This window comes from Cygnus olor, chromosome 1 (genome assembly GCF_009769625.2).
Source record: "Cygnus olor isolate bCygOlo1 chromosome 1, bCygOlo1.pri.v2, whole genome shotgun sequence".
In the NCBI taxonomy this organism is placed as follows: Eukaryota; Metazoa; Chordata; class Aves; order Anseriformes; family Anatidae; genus Cygnus; species Cygnus olor.
The window spans coordinates 115,187,616-115,209,625 of NC_049169.1; the positions used below are offsets into that span (position 1 = coordinate 115,187,616).

The 22,010-nt window shown below is 43.6% G+C and overlaps 1 protein-coding gene across 2 annotated transcripts in view; it reads left to right on the forward strand.

The window, feature by feature from the left end:
• Positions 1 to 16,237: 16,237 nt before the first annotated feature.
• Positions 16,238 to 22,010, forward strand: part of BACE2 (beta-secretase 2) — a 52,297-nt gene continuing 46,524 nt past the window's right edge. The window contains exon 1 of one of the 2 annotated variants that reach the window (XM_040530074.1): positions 16,238 to 16,656. In XM_040530074.1, the coding sequence (XP_040386008.1) occupies positions 16,342 to 16,656 (315 nt within the window). In that variant the 5' untranslated portion in view covers positions 16,238 to 16,341. The remainder of the gene's footprint in view (positions 16,657 to 22,010) is intronic. The other variant, XM_040530084.1, reaches the window with a different exon arrangement.

Here is a 22,010-nt window from a genome sequence, read left to right on the forward strand (position 1 = left end):
AAAACTAATCCAGATCTGCAAGATTTGCCCAAGGGTGCTGCAAGTGCTGGCTGATGTGATAGCAAGGCCCCCACCTACCATCTGTACAAAATCGTGATAATCAGGGAAGGTGACCTGACTACAGGAAAAAGACTATCATAAGGCCAGTCTCAAGAAGAGAAAGCAGCAGGGCCCAAGGCACTATAGGCCCATTGGCTTCACCTCGGCTCAGGAAGAGACACATAAACCACCTCCTGCAATCCATTCCTAAGCACATGAAGGGCAAAAAAGGTACAAAGGGATACTCAGCAAGCAATTTCACAGACCTATCACCCTGCCTGACCAACCTCACTGCCCTCTATGACAAGATGACTGGCTACAGGGATGGGCAGAGAGCAGGGGCTGTAGCACACCTTCACTTCAGTCAGGCTTTTGACACCATCACCCACAGCGTTCCCATTTTTGTACAGCTGGACAAACAGACCGCTGGGCTATGCCACTGCACCCAAAGAGCAGAGATCAGTGACTCAGTGTCAGGCAGAGTGCCCCAGGGGTCATCAGTGGAGGGAAAATGGTTTAACACCTCCATCAAGAACCCACCTGAAGGACAGACTACACTCTCAGGCACTGCATTAAGGAGCATATCTGGCATGCTGAATGGCACAGCTTAAATCCAAGGCAACCCTGAAGAAGAGGAAGATTGGGCCAACAGGAACCTCATGCCATTCAACAAGGAGAAGGACAAAGTTTTGCAGTTCAGGTGAAACAACCCCATGTATCACCACAAGCTGGGAAGCAACTGTCAGTTGCTTCCAAGGGACTCTTCAGTTGCTTCCGAAGGACTTCAGGTGATGGTGTACACCAGGTTGAAGAAGAGACAGCAGTGTACTCACACTGTGCATACAGCAAACTACAACAGGTCACACACTTGGAGGGCTGTGGACAACATGCCCAAGCAAGTTCATTATACTCGTCTGGTCAGCACTGGTAAGAGCACACCTGGAATACTGTGGCCAGCTGTGGGTACCCAGTTCAACAGGGACAGAGGGAATCAGGAGAGGGACTGGCAGAGGGCTACCAAATAGGTCAGGGACCTCAAGCACAGGTCCTGTGAGGAGAGGTTGCAGGGGATCTGGGCTTGTTTTGTAAACGAGGCTAAAAGGAGAATTCATAGCAGCTTACACTGACTTGAAAAACAGTTACAAAGGTAACACACACAGAAAAAATCTCAATGGAGTCAGGAAATAACAAAAGAGGTAACATCTACATGCATTACATTTTGCGAAGTTCAGGTTGAACATATAGGACAGCATTGCACACCATGAAAACACGCTGCTCAGAGAGATCATGGATTTTCCATCCTCGGAGGTTTACAGAAGGAACCATCTGGAGAGAACCCCAGTTGACCTGACCTAGTGTCAGGAATAGCCTGATTTTAAGTGGGAAGCTGTTCTCCATGACCTCTAGTGATCCCATCCAGCCAGATTTTTCTATGACTTTATGATATTGAAATGATTGTGTCCCTATGTACGTTGGAATGCTCATTCAGATATATTTCAGCAGAGCAAAATATCAGGGGACAGGAGGAGAGAAGACAAAGGGACCCAGCAGTCTCTGAGTTTAGATGATAACGAGCAGATGGTGCTTGGAATCATAGGTTGGACTCAGGTGCCTAAAATCCACATAAGGACTTCATGGCTTTTGAGTATGTCTGTTAGGAAAAATACGAATCCACTGCTTATACCACAGAATGCCACTTTGTGGCTTTTGCCCAGAGAGGTATGTAGGCACCCTGAAGCAAACATTGCCTTGCTTTTGCAGTTAGGTGGGAAGCATGTGCAAGTCTCTTCCCTCCTGTCCCCTAATCTCAAACTAGCCTGACTAGACTAGCTGCCAATTCTTATGATAATAATATGTTAATATGTTAATAATGTTAATAATACAGTCCAGCAGCAAGTCTGCCTGAATACTCTTTTGGGATATGGAAGAAACTACAAAGAGGTTTTTCTCCTGAAGAACATTTCCTTCCGGAGATATTTTGGGAGTGTAGACTATATGACACTGCAGTACAGGAGACAGAAAAAGGCCCAAGACTTGTGTCCAGCATGTATACATCTTTCAAGGGACCACAGGACGGATGTTCTCCAGACCAGCAAACCCACCTGGCTCAGTGTATCAAGACACACACATACTGGCCAAGGTCCAAAAGCACTATAGCTGTGTTCTACAATTTGACATTCAAACTAAAGAATTCCCCTACATGGGTTAAACTACTTCTGCAATTAGATAGTCTCCTGAGGTGTTAGAGAAGCAGCAATAAATTAGCTGCCAGAGCCTCTGAACTAGGCCCAGTGTTTAAACAACATATTGAAAGTGGCCTCAGGCTAGTCTCGCCTTCAAGGCTAATGAGCATCATGATACCCTGGTGAGAAATCTCCTGACCAATCCCCATTATTTGACTCCCTTATCTGCGTTTTCCTCCTCTCAGCAAAAAGTGCAGGATTCTTCAGGCTCCCCTTACCCTAAGCATATCCTGTCCCTTTCCAAGAAGCTTTGTCATTATTTTCCCTTGTTCTATGCTGGTTCTTATAAGCCAAATCAAATGATCAGATACTTGGTCTAAATCCCCACAGCTGTGCATCACTGAATTGCACAGTGGAGCCAGCCATTCTTCCAGGTCTCTAAAGAGCTAGCATGCCCTATTGCAGGTCTCCAAGCTTGACATCTCTGAACTGCAGGCGTAAGCCCACTCAAGACTTACAGCTAAGCGTATTTTAAGAGATCTTTATCCTCTCAGGCATGCAAGCACATAAAACAGTTTCTCATAACTCTTTTCCAGTTTCCTCAGTTTGCACACGACTCTGCCTCTCCCCTGATAATCGTATCATGTAAACCCAGCTCCTTCAGTGATTTTTGTATGGAAATGCTCTTCTCCCCCCCTCTTTCTCTTATTACAAAGGCCTATCAAAAGAAGTGATCCTTCTACATCTCTTCACCTCTGGTCGGAATGAGAACTATTTCCACTGAGTACTTTCAAACTCTGAATATGATGGCAAATGACAAATCACCTGTCCTCCAAATCATGAACATGGATTTTAAAATCCTAACATAATTAAAAAATAAAAATAAAAATAAAAATAAAAAGCCCTCGTATAGCAACCACATTCTGGTTTATGAACCTTTCAAACATATTCACATCACATGTTCTTTCCTCTAGAAATGTTAAGGATAGAAGCAAGCTTTATTTATTTATTTATTTATTTAATGAAAGAAGAGACACCAAAAGTACCTGTCTGCAGGATCTGAGTGCTGCAGACACACAATGAATAACAAAATGCTCAAGATAAAATCAGGACCCTAAACAGTATGGTGTATCCCCAGACCAGATGTATGTTACTTTGACTTTCACAGTTGGGTTCTGCCTCTAGGCTTCCAGCTTTAGAGCACACTTGTAGCCTTTTCATTGCTCTGCATGGTTGTCCTGGTTTCAGTTAGGACAGAGTTAATTTTCCTCCTAGTAGCTGGCAGGGTGCTATGTTTTGGATTAGGATGAGAAGAGCGCTGATAACATGCTGATGTTTTAATTGTTGTAGAGCAGTGCTTCACCAAGCCAAGGACTTTTCAGCCTCTCTCTGTCCTGCTAGCGAGCAGGCTAGGGATGCAGCAGAAGCTGGTAGGGGACATACCCAGGACAGCTGACCCAAACTGGCCAAAGGGGTATTCCATACCATCTGATGTCATGCTGAACAATATATAGGGATAGCTAGCTGGGGTGGAGCGGGGGGGGCCAGCTGCTCGGGGATATGCTGGGCATCGGTCAACGGGTGGTGAGCAATTGCATTGTGCATCACTTATTTCGTACACATTATTACTATTAATACTATTATTATTATTATTATTATTGTTGTTATTCTTTTCCCTGTCTTAATAAACTGTCTTTATCTCAACTCACAGACTTCACTCTCCCGTTTCTCTCCCCCATCCCGGAGAGGGAGGGGGGAGGGTGAGCGAACGGCTGTGTGGTGTTTGACTGCCAGCCGGGCTAAACCACAACAATGGTTCAGATGGAAATCTATGACAGTTTGTATTTGGCCCATGGGATGAAAAGGCATAGGATGTAAAAAGACAAGAAAATTTCTGCAGCCCAAGATGTTGCTTTTAGCTGGGCCTTGTACACCCTTCAAAGTTTTCCTCTCGCTCTCCTTCCGCTGTTGGATTGCACTTCCACTGCAGTATTTTTTCAGGCACTACAGAAGATGCTTGTGAGTTCTTGTATCTTTGGTCCCTTTCAAAAGAAGTCTCCTGATATTTTTGTCTTTCTGGGAAATATAATCCTAAAATTATTCTTTTTCTACTTATAATCAGGGTAATGATGAACCTGGAAATAAAAAGCCTATACACTTATTAATGGTTTCTAGTATGACTCTTGGAGGAGGATTATATAAACAACAACAACACAGAAACATCATGCAAGCTCAATACCTTCCAGGGCTGTATAGTTACTAAAGAAAACAAGCATTGATGATATATGAGAGACAGTATGCTGGGGATTAAGTAGAAGAACATAAAAATTCCTTTTGAAAAGAGATTTAAATTGTGGAAACAAATGAGAAGTGAAAGGAGTAATGAAAAAAATCCAAAGGACAAAATGAGAAAAGCATGATGTAGAAATGTCAAGGAATGAGAAAACTCTGCTAAAATGAAACATTTGAATTGGCAGGTGGTAAGGGAGCTGAGAAGAATAAACAGAAAAGCCATAATAAGAAGGTAAGAATATTAGACTAACAATAGGTAGTCTTCAGAAAAGATGGGAACAATGAGGAATGGTGAAAAGTGAAAAATCAGTCTGATCTGCATAAGCTTTAAGAGACTGCAAAGAGTATGTAGTGAAATGAAAAAATAGGCATAGATGATATGGTTGATGTTGAGGTGCAAAACAAGAGAAACATGGAGGAGCTTATCCACTGAACCAAAATTAAGAAACTTGGTGACTGTGCTTAAAAATATACATGCCTGTTCTGACAGTGTGGGAGAGAAGGGTCTAGGGCAGAACACCACTTGTTTTTAAAAAGGTATTTTCTTGGCAATAACAACCAAAATGACACAAATGTTGCTACTGAGAAAGGAAAGATGAATAGTGAGAATCAGAGGGGAAGAAACGACTTTCTGTTTTTGTTATCTTTAAAGCAGTTGTATCTCTCCAAGAGGAAGATAAGGGAGGTAGAAAACAGAATTATTGATGAGAATGTGAGCAGACAAGAAAGAAGAAACTTACCTAGGTGCTATGAGCATTCCAATATCACTGGCCAAGTGCAAAAACGCTGCTGATAGGGTAAATGTAAAGATAACATACAGACTGAAAACAATACCCTGGCCAACCTTCTAAGAGAAGCACCTCAAAACAGTTAAAAACTCAAGAAAATTCAGTCAGTGAGGTGGGAAAAAAAGGTGAGCTACAAACCCTACAAACCCAATACCATGATAATGAAGAAGAAGGAAATTATCCAGTGTTAAACACAGCTCAGGAGAGTTGATTCTTGTGCAAAGCAAGAATGTGTGGCAGTAGAATGACACAGAGCAAGAGCATTAAAGAGCTTCAAGGGCTCATCCCTTAGTGCTTAAGGACTATCGTTAAGGTTACATTTTTCTCCTGTGGAATTTCTTTCTAGCTTAGCACATTCCTAGCTTGGTCGCTTGCTTACTCTGATTTGTGTCTGGGGTATCTCTTCCCAGACAGGCAAAGCAGTCATATGGCAGGGGGAAGGAGCAACATCTAAAGTTCATAGAATACCACCACCACTCATCTCTGCTACAATAAGTATACCATCACTGCCCACTCAGGAAATGAGAAGTTTAACCTTCAGCTGTAGCCCAGACAGCTCTAGGGGAGACTTCAAAAACAGCAAAATGAAAATGTTAAATGACTACAGCCAAAATAAGTCGCAGGGCAAGAATGAGAACAAGGACTAAAGACCCTTCTAGTCTGCTGTCCACAGAATAGAAAGAAAGATGCTTTAGAAAGTAATCTTCTTGCATCTCAAAAAAAAAAAAAGTTGATCCTAGCTTACATAGTAGGAAACCATTTTAAGTTTACAAAGAAATATAGAGAAAGAACAACCAGAAATAATAAGGAAGAGAAGGCACTGATAAATTCTCTGTGTGACTGAAAAAAGAAAAGTGTAAGACAAAAACTCTGATCAAATGAACCTCAAAGAGTTAAAGTAACATGAGTTATATACTTGTACATATCTTAGAAGAACAATCCCTGTAGGTGAAGGAAAACATGTGCATTACATGTACCTTGATTAGTTTCAGCAGCAACTGTTTTTGCTGCAGTTTTAAACAAATAAGGCATTGTTTGTTTCTGTCTTAAAATGGCCTGTAGATCTACTGGAAAACGTTCAGCAATCACCAGTGCTAACTTCAGAAGAGGTTGCTCTTTAGTCATTACTGAATTCCAGTACAGCACCACTTGCAAGAGTCAAAACTATACTGAACAGACATTCTACTCCAATCCCACATTTTCACTGACTCAGGCCTCTCTAGGGGAAAAAAATGGACAGAATCATTTCATGTTCCTAAGTACAAAGGGAGCTTTATTTTTTTTCCCCCATTAGGCTTGAGAATTGTTCTTTGGACTACAGGGTTTGCAAAGGCAGCATATGCATACAGATAAACATGTGCATGTGTATACCAGAACTACTTTAAAAGAAGAGAACATGAAAAAGAGAACAAAATGAACAACATGAGGAACATGAAGACAAGCACTACATCGAAGTGAGAATTAAGACCAGAATAGCTTTCTCTCGCGCTTTCTCCCTGCTTAGTAATTATTATTTAGCATCTTAATCACATTCAGTTGTGTTTTTTGTTTGTTTGTTTGTTTGTTTTTTTGCAGGACCTCATGGGGGAGAATATACAGCAGTCTGACTGTCCCCCAAATCTACATGTTTCTATAGCAAACAGCAGAGAGAACATTCCTCAGAACAGGTAATGGGATTCTTCAGAGAGAAAAGAACAGTACTGGTCTCCCCTTCTATTTCCTTTCATGCTGAAGGAGACCCTTCAGTACTGGTCTCCCCTTCTACTTCCCTTCTTCTCCCCTTCATGCTTCCCTCTTTGAAAAAATGGTGTTGTAAGTTTAAAACACGCCTGTTGGCCTGCGTGAGCTGCATTTCCTCAGCAGATTATCCCTGATCTCACTGCCCTTGGCAGCATTAGAGCGGTCACATTTTTACACGGCTGAACTAGTTGAACAATTTCTTCAAAGTATGAAATAAAAACATTCTTTCCTTCAAAGCATCCGTGCATGCTTTCTTCTTTATTCTGTTTGTTCAGTTTTTCTTTTTAAGTCAATAAACACTTTATACCTTGTATTCATTGCAAGAAAAACAAATTATACTCCATTCCTAGTATCTGCATTCTGTTTATGGCATCAGCTGCTGAAAATTAAGTATTTCACATGTCAAGGTTTAATTGCAATCCCTAAATGATGTTCTCCGCAGCAAAAGTTCTAACTGTATTTGGCAGGAATGGAGTAGGAAGTGACATCTCTGATTTTCTTCTGCCAAGCCTCAAAGAGTTGCTGTGTCCTCCTTTCTGGAGTCCGCCTGGAGAGAGCCAGTACAGTAAACACCAACTTCCTAGGTACTACATGTAGCAGCAGCAGCCACATTTGCAAAGGTCACCTAGCAGAAGGCATTCCTGCCAACTTTCTTACAAATTCAAGTGGTAATCATGAACTATATAATGCAGAGTCTGCTTATAGTTAGTAGAGTGAACCTAAACAGCATGTTACGGCTCTCATTTGTTATACCCATAAAGGGTATAAGAGATGGATAGGGTACTGTGAACATAAGGTAACCTAAAACACACCCAGTCCCTTCGTACAGTCAAAACATGGAACTTCAGCCTTTGTGAGACCCCGGAAAGATGAGACAGCCATTTTTCAATGTTTTTTTCTCTTTGAAACATGTATTCTCATACAAGTCCAATAAAGGAGATTACTTTCAACACTGAGTCAACTTTCATTTCATATTTTTTTGTTTCCTAGACAGACTAATAGGATTATCGGTACTATATCCCGAAATTCTTATTCAAAAGCAATAGCAGCCAAACCTTTGCCATGGAGACCAGAGTACTGTGAAGGTGTTGGGTTTTTTTAGTATTTTTTTTATGTGTGGTTCTTCAGAAGGCATTGAAATGCAGTCAATAAACTCATCCAGCTGAGAGAGACTATGAAGGAAAAAGCAATGACATCCCTGTAAGAATCCAGAAGGTCTACTTGTTCTGAAAAAAGAAAAAGGAGAAAAAAAAAAAGAAAAAAGATTCCCTTATGGGAATTCTTAATTAGTTAACAAACTAATACAACTGAGGCATGTTGGATTTGTGCAGTCATATTCTCATTGGCTAAGAAGAGTTTTAAAGTTACCATGGCTTCTTTAGTTCTGTGCTGATAGCCTGCTCCTGCTGCTCCCACATACGCACCCCTTCTTCACCTCCAAGTCATGCTGCTGTGCATGTCCCTTTCTCTTTGCACTTTCAGAGCTCTCCTCTTCACAGCCCTGCGCCTGCCAAACCAAGCCCTGCTCCATTACACTGTGGAAGCTGTCTTCTCTTGCATTCTCCTCAGAGGTGTATAGTCATTTCTGCAACCTCCATTCCTACATCCAGCAGTGCAGCACCAAAGAGCAGTAGCTCCAAAGAAAGTCTTACTGAGCCCCAGGTGAGGACCAAACAGCGCTCCTGAGCCTGAAGATGAAGACCAACAGAGATGGAACACGTTCAGTGTAAAAGGAGTCCTTGGAGGAAATAAGCTGCTAGGCAGGTTGCTGCTGTGCACATGTAAAATGAGGTTTGGGGGGATAATAACTAGACAAGGTTCAGATTTTTTTTTAAGTAAACAATGGAAGACATATACCTCATAGACGGGCAACTTTTTTTTTTTCCTAGTACCCAGGCATTCCAGATCTGCTCCTCACAAATAATAATAATAATAATAATAATAATAATAATAATAATAATCTCCCACTGGACTGTTTTTCTTTAAGCTGCAGAGCACAGTATTTTTCTCCAGCGCATTTCTCAGGAAGGCCAGAAACAAACTTGCACAAAACAGTACAAGTCTCTGGCAGACCTGCAGCCTGAAAAAGTTCACCCTTTAAGATTAGCAAAGCTATAAGCTTCTCTAACTTGCCTTGCATTATCAACCAGAAGTCATGCAACCAGCTCCAAGTAATATGCATTTTTAATATCCTTCATAAGCAGTAGTATAAACTATTATGGATGAAAGAAAAATTGAAGTAAATGGCCAGATCTTGCCCTTATCAGCAACAAATCAGCCTGGTTTACCTCAATGGGCTCTAAAGTAATAAATGAGGGAAGAATCACCTGAAGTTTTTTCAGCTGTTTTCAGACTTCTGCCTCTTGGCTGTCTGCCTGTGAGAGTTTGAGTCTCTGAAACAGCCTCCCTGATGCATTGTTTCCTGAAAACAAAGAATACAAAAAGGCAAGCATAATTATTCTCATTATTGGGTACCTGAAACAAACGGCAGGAGACATAAATAATGAGAAGACCTATAAGCCTGTATCTGATGAGGAATAATGAATTTTTATAAAGACGGAGAAAAATTGAAGTGCAAAGGCATGTAACGTTTTACACATTAATAATGTAATCACACTTTCTAAGATCATGGATCTTTTTTTTTTTTTTTTTTTTTTTTTTTTTTTTTTTTTTTAAGTGGGATCATAGTGTTTTGCCTTAGGACATACTTTGTCTGGATCATTTCATCTACTATCATTACCAGGTGACTGTAGGAAAACAGTCCTTTTACTGATTGACTTGTTTAACCTTAAAGTACCTAAACTGTTTTTTAGCTCTATCCTACAGGAAGACCAACACTCACCGCTAAAAACAGTTCATTATCGGTTTTCAAAAGTATGTGTGAGTTTTAAGTAGCATTTGGGGCTTATCATTAGCAGTAACACTCAAAAGGCTAAATATACCCTGGAACATCATGAACTAGCATTACAGTTGCTATTGGATTTGGTTCTGTAAAACACAATTCCATTTCACCTTTCTCTAGCCCCAGTAAAGCATTTCAGGGGTCTCCAGAGGCCCAGAAGGATAACAATAAAACCTTATTTTGCCAAGCTGATAGCTGCAAACCTCTCTCAGATGCACTGGGTTTTCCCTCTGGCTTAGATGCCAAGAATATTTCAGCGCTTGTGGACTACTTCACTAGTAACATATTCATTTTTCATGCACATGTTCATCTTTATGTGCCTTCACAGAAGAAATTCAATCTTTCTAAGAATTTTGGGAAAAAAAGAGCTCAAGTTTTAGGTTATTTTTTCATCAGAAAGAAATGGATCACAGAATAGATTATTTAGATCCAGGTCACTGGGAGCAGCGTAATAGTTTTTTTTGTTTTGTTTTGTTTTGTTTTTTTCCAGTGGGATGAATACTTTACCCATATCCCTGCTACCATTTTGGACCAAAAAAGGGGCAAATTTTATAAATAAAGGATCATTTCAACACTAGAAAGCCAAAAATAAAAAATAAAGAGCTCATTATCAGATTGCAAATAATCATTTAACAAAACAAAACAAAAAAAGATTTTAAAAATCTTTAATTAATCCTTCTAACTACAGCTAGCTAGATCGTCATTCCAAATTTTTTCATCTAAGTGTCAATCAGACACTTGGCCTGAAGTCTGTGGTTCACATTCAGCCTTCAGCATTTCAGATTTTATTTACTACCTTAGTATATCTAAACTAGAAGCCAGTAATTTATTGGTCCAGGAGGACAGGAAAGGAAGGAAGCTCCATGTCCAACCAGCAGCCACTGAGTTATGGAATAGAAGTTAAAGAAACTGCAGCTCTTTATAGATTATGGCCAAACATACTTGCTGCATCCAGTCTTCAGGGACTGGATGCATCATGATCAACTTCATGATCAACATCAGGTTGATAAGGAACGGTGGCTGAAAAAAAAAAAAAAAGCAAGTTATAAAGACAGGCTACAGGAACTGATTTCGCCATCCATGAGATCATTTAGTGCTTGAACATTTCAGCATGAATTTGTTAAGCAGAATACCACAAAGAAAACAAAGACAGACAGCAAATTCCCAGCTTTGAGTCGGCCGTGTGGACAATGTGATTCATTTTAAGATTCCTCAGTGTCTCCAAAGGACGGACATAGATATAGACACACAGCTCCATTAAATGACAAGGTTATTTACAAACAGATCCTGGCTGCAGCTTCTAAGAGGGGTGCAGCCAGGAACATGCCTGTAACCTCCTTTGTTGAACATCTGGTACACAGATGGACTGGAACAAAACTGTACTCCATGCATTTACCTCCCAAAAGTGACTAATGCCCAGCCCTTCAGAAGGATTCTATATCCCATCTCCTCCATTTGCCAGTAAACGCTGTTGAGGTCTAAGCACTTCTGAAAAATCTTGTCCAAGATTACTAGTTTCCTGAACATCCACTAACTATCATGTCTTTCTACTCTTACTATTAACAATAAATGAATAGTCTATCAATTCTGGGCAAGGAGATTGCAGCCCCACATGGTTGTGAAAGTATCTGAGAAATCTCAGCAGTATGTGCCAGCTCTGAATATGGTGTTTTTAAAGTGCTGTTATAGTTCACTGCATGTTTAATTTTTCATAGTTTATAAATTTATAACTATTGCCTATTTGTGTTGTAGGAAGGTCTGGAATCAGAAGGTCGATATCGGATCATTTTAAGGTCTAACCCACAAATGATTTCTTCCGTGGTGCCAGCTAGAGAATAGAGTTGAGGATGCCTGCAGAGCTTTCTGAGGAAAAAAAATAAACTCTTCTGAGAGTGGTCAATGCATTCAATCAGAATTCTGCAGGCTGCCTCAGACATGGGGCAGAAACTCAAACACCCACCCTCCCAGTTAGCAATGAGCTACTTCAGGCCCACAGTTTACAAGAGTTAAACCACAGGTGATACAAGAAGTACGAATCATAGTACCAAATTTACTGATGGGATTTTTTTGATGGGACTTTGGGAAGTCCAAGACCCTAATCTTGACCTCTGCTCTATGCTGCCATCTGAGCCTATAGTGCCTGGGCCAGCTGCACTTTGAGGCACTTCAACCTGCAGCTGTAGTTCTGCCTCCCCTTCCTTTGCTCCTGCCCCTTTCCACAAAGGAGGGGTGGTGCCATCTATGCATACCCTCTGCTCTAGTGGTGTGACAAGCGGAAATCAAGCTCATTTTCACATCTCCTTTGGTCAGTGGCACATCACTTTTCCCCTGACAAAGGGATGAGGTGGGGCAGAGAAGAGTGTATGAGGGCTTGAGGGCTCAGGGGAGAAAGGAAATGTTTTGGGGCGTGGAGGTTTCAATGGGAGAAAGGGCCTCGTGCTCCAAATGGAGATGAGCTCACAACCTGAGAAATCGTGCTTGGGTAGAGGACCTTGTTCCACGGAAGATGTGGAATAGGGACCTCAGCACCCAACCGAGTGACAGCATCTACCACAAAGCAATGCCTTCGGATAATTCCTGAGTTCAACTCAGCCAGTCTCCAGTACTGGCAGCAGCAACTAAGAATTATGTTTTGCTTGTTTTTAATGGAGCTTTGACAGAAGACAGTTCAACATCCCATATCATTCAGCTGTAGCCAAATGGATATATAATCATTCAGAAACCTATCTGCATAGACAGTGGTCAAAGACAACAACCTTACCAAGATATTCTACCCACAGCAAAGAGATAAAGGACACTAAACATTTGCACCTACATACCCAACCATGTATTCTTCAGCCATAAAATAAATTTTGGACAAGTTCTACGCACTGTGCATATGCTCAGTCCCTAAACAAGACCCCAGACTGTCCACGCCCTCACTTTGGCACAGGAGATGCTACTAGAGCCTTAGGAGCATCACTGGAATAGCTCTCCTGAGTGGCACATATCTCACCCCACAAGGCAGACCTTTTGTTCAATGCCTTGGAAGATGTTCTGCCTTGGCAGACATGCAACAGAGCCAAACTGTGTGGTCTCTGCTGGCATTTGATTGTTTACTGCTCTGTCACTTGCCAGCAGTATTTCCCTGGACTAGGCCCAAAGTATGAAAAGGCTGATGCAAGAAGACCGCAAACAGAGAAGACCATTTCCCAGTGAGGTGCAAGAAGAACAAAGTCTCCCCTCTCTTAATGCTATTGCACTTTTCAAATTAACCGTTTGTACACTGCAGATCCAGCTGGGTTTCTTTCCATATAGGTGTGCAATTAGCAGTAAAGAGCAGTCTTCTTAAAACTGAAGTATTGATTATGCTAACAGTAGGAACATGGAAAGTAGACAAAGCAATTTTAGAATAGAAGTCTCTGTGTCCATCTTGCCTTATCATATGTATAATGATGGCATAGGTCAGCCTGACTTCTTCAGAGGCACAGCTGAGAACCACTTCAGTCTAAGCAGTCCCCTAATAGCTTCGCTTTTTGGAAAGAGAGGATCTCTTTTTAGTCATCCAGAGTTCCTCTGTTCCTATTAGCTCCAGCACTTCCTCTGCATCTTCAGCCTTCTTCATTCCTGTTTTCCCAACAGCCCTAATTTAGTATCTCCATATAGCAACTGTCCCTCAGACTTAGTTAACATACCTCATCCATAACACACAACAGTTACATGTTTATGACACACTGTACTCTGTAAATACTGGTGGAAGGTTATGTTATAGAGATGTACGTCAATTCACTTTCAAGTGGCTCAAGGTTTTAAGCACCATAATACCAGCAAAGTAAATGGTTTCAGAGGTTGGACTAGGTGATCTTGGAGGTCTCTTCCAACCTAGATTATTCTGTGATTCTGTGGTTCTGTAAATGAATGCAAGCTTGGATCACAGTCAAGACATACCTACAAATTTACATGTGAAATAATGACTTTTTAAAGAGACCTATTCTCACAGGCTGATATTTAAAGGTTTTTAAAAGCTATTTACTCAAAGATACATATTTAGAATAACAAAAATACAGAAAGAAAAAAATATAGATTCTTCAAAAATTCTATAAAATAAGGAGTCCAGACACTCCTTTATTTGTATCTATTTCCAACATTTCATTTATTTGGTGTATGTGGCACACAAACAAATAAACGTGCACATTGAATGTAATTGCATTGCATACAGATGATTTCCTCTCTATGGAACATTGTGTACAGTTATGTTCTGCTCTCTGGGAGGAGTTTATAATGTCTTCTCCAAAAGCAGTTGTTTGCATTGCTCTTACAAGGCCCCCTCCTGCCATTGTTCATAAGTGCGCTAGGTCTACTCACCTGCGCACGGTACAGTCTAAGCCTCATCAGATTCGTCGGTAAATAAAGGAGAGATGAGGGCAGACAGAAACCGCACAACTTGCTTTTGTACAAACATGGGCCCGGCTGTGATGATGTGATTGGAAGGATGGAAAGGTTACGCATACACCCCATGCAGCAGCTCTCTGATATACATGTGCTGTAAGACTTACCTACGTCTGCAGAAAACAGGACACGGGGAACTTTTAACAAACAATCTGACAAAAAGACAAGTTTTTGCTTGAACACTTAAAGGCTATGCTGTATCTCCTATACTTCGGGAACTATACACTTCCTCTGACAGGGATTGCTTTGCCCAGAAGTATGGTAATGTATCTTAGCAACAGTGGCGGGGGGAAGGCTTACTGTACTGTAAAAGAATTCAAACAAAATGTATATAGCTGCTGACTGTTATAAATATATCCCTTCCACTCTGAGGGGGTGTTCAATTATACTCCTGGTTTCTTCCCACATTTCCTTTCTCAGAGGGGCGGGGGCATTTCTCCACCTCTCAGCTCACCCACGAAGAGCCCTAACCACTTGAAATCCCCTTCAGCCTCAGCTCTGACCAGACAGGCCTTGCAGCATAACCCGTCGCTATCCCAGCCGCATCAGAAAAAGCCATTACTGTAGCACCCTGGAGATAACCTCTTCTGAGCCCAGCTGCTGCTCCCCCAGGTGTTCAGCTGCCATCCCTCCAGAGCAGCACTTCCCAGCTCTTCTGTCCTGAGCAGGTGGGACTACACAGAGCAGGACTGCAATATTTCACCTTCCTACTTGTCAGGCAAGCAGAAAACTTCCTGCGGCCAGGGAGGTGCAGAGTTTGCACAATTGAGCCTTTCAGTAAGACGCATTGTTTCCCACAAGTAAAACAGAGCAACCTTTATCTATGCCCTCTACTCAAGTTCTCTGTCAGGGCAATCCCACTGCTTGCTTCCCACCTCCAGCACAGTAAGGCTGAGAGCCTGACAGAGCATTTCTCCTCCCTATGGAGAGCTCTGAGGTGGATGTCAGGGACTGCATCACCTTGTGCTGAAATACCCCAGCAGCACTGGAACGATCTAAGGGATGAGTTACAATGTGAGGAGAGGGGTTCCAGAAATTGAATGACACGTCAGGGTATAGAAAATGTCAGTGAGAAACATGAAGGCACCTTTTTTTCCTTCAGAAAGAGCAGGTGGGTTCCAACTGCCTTGCAAGGAGTACCCTCTGCAAGCACCTCTGGCACTAGCTACGAATAACAGCCTCACCAGAGTGCCCTTCCAGCAAAGAGCTTGCTCAGTCTTCCTGGGAGCGAGCACCAGCACGTCCATCGGAAACTTCATTCAAGTTCACTGAAACACTTGGAAACCCTAAGAAGGACTCTTCGTTCGCAGGGAGGGAGGGATCCCTCGCTATTAGGAGAGAGATCTCAACTTGGAGCAGGTTTACACCTAAGGAGAGAACAGGCAGTTGCCTAGGGAGTGCCTAGGACACCAAAGTACCTGGGCAAAGATGGCCAAGCCTTCCCATCCCCCGAAAGGCCGCACTGGGCTGCCCCTATTTATTCCGCGCATGATGAAGGCATTTAAAGCCTCGCAGTCGGTCTTTCTAATAAGCAGGCGTCTGTCGTGCCGGGTTTTATGGCAACGCGCCGTTAATACAGGAGGTGAATCTCCACACAGGCACATGGACACATGGACACACGTACACCGCCACCCCACAGCGCGGATCCCCAGGAGGCCCGCATCCTCCGCCGTCCCTCCCGGGGCTGTCGGAAACTTTCCGCCCCGGGGCCGAGCCTCCAAGTTTCTCAGCCTCCGCCTCCCCTCCGGCGGAGGCCGGGCGGCCTGAGCGAGCAGCACAACTTCCCCGGCCGGGAGAAAGGCGAGGAGGAGCTCGGCGCCGAGGGGAGGGGGGAGATGGAGCCGGGGCGTGGGGAAGCCGCTCCCGCCTTCCTCCTCCTCCTCCTCCTCCTGCTGGCTGCTCCAGCCCGGCAGCCAGGCGGCCGCTGCCTCCCTGCCGAGCCCCGCCGCAGCCGGGACGTGCCTCCGGGATGGGGGCGCCGCCGGCCGCCCCCAGCCTCCTGCTGCTGCTGGCCGGCGCCGCGGGGCTGTGCCGGGCTTTCTTCTCGCTGCCGCTCCGCGTGTCCCAGCCGGCCGCCCCCCGGGGGTCGCCGCCCGCCCCGGTGCCGCTGCGGCCGGGGAGCGGCGGGGGCCGGCAGCGGGATGCGCCGGGAGAGCCGGGAGGCTTGGCCTTGGCCTCGGAGCCCGGGGGCAGCATCAACTTTTTGGCCATGGTGGACAACCTGCAAGGGGACTCCGGTCGCGGGTACTACCTGGAGATGCTCATCGGGACCCCGCCGCAGGCGGTAGGAGCGGGCCGGGAGGGAGGGCGATATTTTGGAGGGGGGGGGAGGATATTTTGGGGGGGGAGTCGCATCTCAGCGGCTGGGCTCTGCCGCCCTCCCCCGTGCCTGCCCAAACGCAACTTTCTCTCTCCGTGCCGTGCCGTGCAGTGCCCGGCGGGACGCGACTTCTGCTGCCGAACCCCGGGGGACCCACCCCGAAGGATGGGGACCCCCCCCCTTAGGACGGGGACCCCGTCCCCCCATTGAAAAGCGTCGCGATCGCGGCTTAGAGTAACCCATCCGCGCGGGTGTGTTTCTATTTTCTGTTAAAGCCGCGCCTGGGCGCTCCGGGGTGGTAGGGGGGGGGTGCTCGCAGTGCCTTCCCCCGGCGAGAATCGCTCCAAATCCTCCGCTGGAGCTGAGCAGCGGGCAGGCAGCGCCAGCCCTTGGTGGGGGGGGTGAGAAGTTTCCCCGAGCCTCCCCCGCCGAGTCACGGGGCGGCCGAGACGGCTGCTCGGCTCCTCAGCTGAGCCGAGCTCGTTTCCTGCCGGCCCTCGGGGCTTTTCGCCTCCCCGCCTCGGTGCCTGCTTCTCGCAGGCCGAGCACGCAGGGATCCTCCTCCTTCTGCCCGGGCTGCTGGCGAAGAGCTAAGGAATGCCGAAACGCCTAGCCAACGGGGAGCGTGCGGCTGTTGAATGTTTGCGATTCTGTGGGATCTTTACTTTTTTATTTACTTATTTTTACACCTGGACGTAAGAGGGTTGGTCAGATTGTTGCTCCGTGCCATCAGGCTCAACACCTGTATTTAAAAAGGGTTGTGTTGTTGTACGGTCAATAAATGTAGTTAAGAAGAAGCCGACCCTGTCCGATGTATCAAAGCGTGGCCCGATAGCCACAGAGGCTGTGAAATAATTTTTCCCTCTGTGTTACAGGCTGCGTGTGTGGTGAGCTCTGTTAGCGTGGCATCGTGTGGTCTTCATTACTCAGGGGAACATTCAATATTGGTTTCTGCCAGAATCTAGATATCAGGTTTGATTGGGCTAATAATCCAATTCAGTCTGTCTTAGATTAAAAAAAAAAAAAAAATTAGGAAGAAAAAGTGAATGTAAAGGATGTCATCTCCTTACACGTCTACGGGGATTCTGAAAGTGAAAGAAATGGAAAAGGAAAAATATGACAGGCACTTGATAATGTAACTGGATGTCTGCCCTCAGTGCACCTTGAGACTTCACTTAACAGCTAGGATTACTTGGATTACACGTGATGTAAGGTTTCAGTTAAACTTGTCTCCCTGATTTTTCATCTGAAAAACAGCTCTGAATCCAGCTGCAAAGCTTTTACTATTTCGAACTAAGTTCTGAGTTCTTTCAAAATTAATTATTTAAAAGATCGCTACTGGTGGTTAGCATATACAAAGTTTTATTCACAGGACTAGGCCCACCAAGGTTGTAAATGTAAGCAAGTAAGGGTATAAATGCACTTGGGTTTCCAAAAAGTCAGACCCCAGTGCGTAGCAACTCAGTAGAGTGGTGTTAAAATTTATTAGCTGCTTTGGATAGGAATTTGTTATCTTCTTCCCTGCCTGAAACTGGAAGACTTTAAGACCACAAATGCGCTTGCTGCTTTTCTGCTCTACAACAAATAGTGTAAAGCTGCAAAGCTGCTACAGGCCGGTTCCACTTGCGTCCTTCACAGTGCTCTCACTAAAAGCAAATATCTTGGCCCTGCTAAGTGCTGGGATCGCGTTAAACTCCTTAGGCAAGCAGTCACTGGAGTCAGAGTGGGGCATGATCAGGTAGGAAAGGGATGTTTCTTGTTAAATGTTCCTCCCATCCTGGCTTCGCCACCCATCAAAAACTGCAGTGTACAGTGATGCTTGGACACCTCCCTTCTCCCCTGCAGCCCTCTGGCGTGGGACTTTTCCCCCAGGCTGACTCTTTCTCACCCAGTCCCCTCCCAGGACCGCTGAGTCCACGTAAAGGGCAAGGCACCGCTGCCCTGACACTTCGCCTCGGATGAAGAGGAATCCTGCCAGTGAGGAAGTTATGGAGAAACTGGAGCAGAAAGGTGGGGAGCAGAGCTGCTGCCCCGCACAGTGTCTTGGCGAGGGGGTGAGCGAATGCAGGCAAGGCAGCAGCGGACCGAGACCAAATAGCGGGTTGTGAAAAAAGGCAGAAGATATAATGTTGTGGTTAGAAGACTGCTGGTGCCTGGTAACTTTGCAAGTGTGCATTTAGTGCTGAAAGCCTGCTGTGCCGGTATGGGGATAAACATTTGTTTCACGGGGGACTTTAGCACTGCTGAACTTGTATTACTGCTCAATTGCATTTGTAGAAATTTCCCTTTTTTAATTTCTGTTCTTGGAAGGAAGCTACTATGAAAGAACTTCTCTTTTCAGGTCATTTAAGACATGCAGTTTGGCTTTCGTTCCAATGCTGGTTTGTCATACAGCAGATAAACACAGTACAGAGCTGAGCTTCACAATGGCAGTTCTGAAATAATTGCTCTGCCAATATAAAAATAGAGTAGTTGTGTGAAGTCAGATTTTTTTCTTTTTTTCCAAGGGAGGAAATTTGAGTGCAGTCAGTCCAGTTTTGCAAAGTGTTTGCAGCCAAAGTATTTCTGACCGTTTCCAGTTTTACGATACAGTATCCTAATAATAGATCTTCAGACTAGCTACCAGATCGGTGTCAGCTGTCACTAAATCTCCCCAGCTAATTCTCGTTAATTCACATACAGTTCTACTTAGGAATTATGTGAAAGCTGAAAAAGGAAAAAGTTTTGTATTGTGTTGAAGAGTGTGATATATTTGTCTCTTTCTTCAAGGATGTATTGTGTCCTACTTCTGATAGATTACGTGCTTTACACCTGTCTGCATAGGTGCGCTTTCTCCAATGCCAGATTTAAATATGAGGTGGCAAGGGTCCAATATGAATTGTGTGCACGGCTCTTTTTATTTCTTTAAATAATCTGATGGAATACCTTTGCTCTATCTTTTATTGTTTTGCCTGCCCTGAGAAGCCCTGTGAGGAAGAGAATCAAAGATCATTTAGGGTTTTTTCCACTTTCTTCACCACAGTTCTGTTCATATTAATTTTGCTTCTCTTACAAGCTTTTGACGAGTGGAATAGTCAAACTCTTAAGGCACCCTGTGTTCTTCACAGCTTTCTTGAAGTCCATCTGGACAGCATTAAATCTTAGCAAAGAAACTACTGTTGTCTCATCTTGCCACTTATGTTAGTCTCGATTATATGAAGTAGAGGTAAACCTGCCTGCCTCATTGTATTTCCAAACTGCACATTTGGTGAAATCATATAAATACTGTATGTGCAACATCATTGCAAAGGGAGGCTCAGCATGCACCTCCTGAGAGCTCAGAGTCCTGTAGCTATGATTTGGTTAGTGGGTACTGAAACCACAACAGGATCTGATTTATGCTCCGAACGCACAGGTCCTTTCTGAAATTTAAATCTTTCATTCTATGCATGAGGAGGTTTTGTTTATTGTTCTTCCTTATGGCAGTTTGTTCTGTGCAGGGGGTGAGCATAAACCTCTCCTGTAAACTTGCTCTGAAGTTTGCAGGTTAACGTGAGTGTTGGGTCTAGCAGGTTAATGTGAGTGTTGCTGCAAAACACAAACTTCAATTTCCATGTAATTGGTGAGAGGTTACCTTTCCTTCAGTTTATTCCAGCTATTAGAGAAAAGAAGGATATGTATTAAACACCTTAAGTGTGTCATGGACTCTTAAAATTTATAGCCTGATATTTTGAAGGTGATGAACATGCACATTAGCAAGTTCTGAACATGCAGCCATTCTTTCTCAATTGTTAATAGCTCTTATTTCATGAAAGTTGTAAGGAATGAATAGTGTGAGGAAAAAATCAGCTACTTTTGTAATTTTATCACTTCACTGGTCTTACTATAATAGGTGGTAAGGGCCTGATTTCTGGAGCTGTGTCATTACCTGAGAAGCTGAGCTCCATTGTCTTAATTTTGTTGAAAAGAGTTTACCCTCTTTTTAGATACAAGGAGAAATTTTGAAAATGTTATCCTCCTAGGTTCAAATGCCAGAAGGCAAGCTCCAACGCAAATCTCTGTGTGTTTTGTTTTGTTTTGTTTTGTTTTTAATAGTTACATGGGCCTTTTGTGTTTATTTTTGAGCTTTTTATAGAAGCTGAAAAAAGGAAAGCTTGAGGAGCAAAGACAAGTACTGTGGCATATTGGACTATTTTGAGGTGGCAGCCTCAAAATCCCTCCAGATCCCTCTAATGGAAGTACTATGGAAATGCAGTTGGGTAGGGTTTGTTGCTGCTGTTGGATAAGTACTATGGATAAATTAGGTAGGTTTTTGTTGTTATTGTTTTTTGGGGTTTTGTTTTTTTGATTGCTGTTGGATCCCAGCAAAATAAAAGGACAAGGACCTGAAAGTTATAGGAGACAGGACTAATACTGTGGTGTAATGTGGTGAGGCATAATATATTTTTGGCCAAAGACAAAGTAAACAAACATACCAGGTTTAGGTTGACAAAAGTGTCCCTGCCTTTACAGATCAACATTCTGGCACTCCCTTCATACAAAACCAGTCCTTGCAAATGGCCTGCATGTAGTGGAACCTGTACTATAAAAACAGTCCAAACCATGAGTATAGCACGGTTAGTGTTTTGTAGCAAGGCTTTGCCTGGGTGTGTTTTTGAGAGGGTTGTAATGGACTGTGATGTCTATGTGCAGTGACACTGGAGGGAGGAGGCTCATCATGGCCGTTCCTCAGGACATGCTCCTCTCCCAGCACAAGTAGGTTCGATTAGAGCTCCACTAGTTTCTCCCAGGATTGCTTCTTTTAAGGCACTCACTTACCTTCAGAGCAACGCTGGAAGCTCTTATCCGTGGTCACTGGTCATATTAACCATGCCAGTGGTTCCTGGTGGGTCATGGCAGAAGGTCTGTTGTGAAGATCAGGGAAGAGGCAGGAGGTGGCAGGTTCATGCTTTTACTGCTCCATGGATTTCATCCGCTGTTAAGGCAAAAACATCAGTTAAATTGGAAAGGGTAAACTAGCCAGTGGGCAAATAACAATGTTGCCTGCTATGCAGGAGTGAATCAGCTGGGATTTAGAGTAGGAGTGAGATGAAAACAAGGCAGTGAAGAAAAGAAAGCCCACGTGGAATTCCCATATGTTTGGGATTATCAAAGAAGGAATTTATTTATTTATTTATTTATTTTTAAGCTCTGACCAGAGGCCAGTGAGCTCTAGGGACAGTCTTTGGCAAGACCTGTTTAAAAATTACTACATTTTGTAGTGGTTTTTCTTTTTGTGAAGTGCACTTGTGACTTTGAGTCTGTGCAGACACATTAACTGTTACATTTTGTCTCCACGT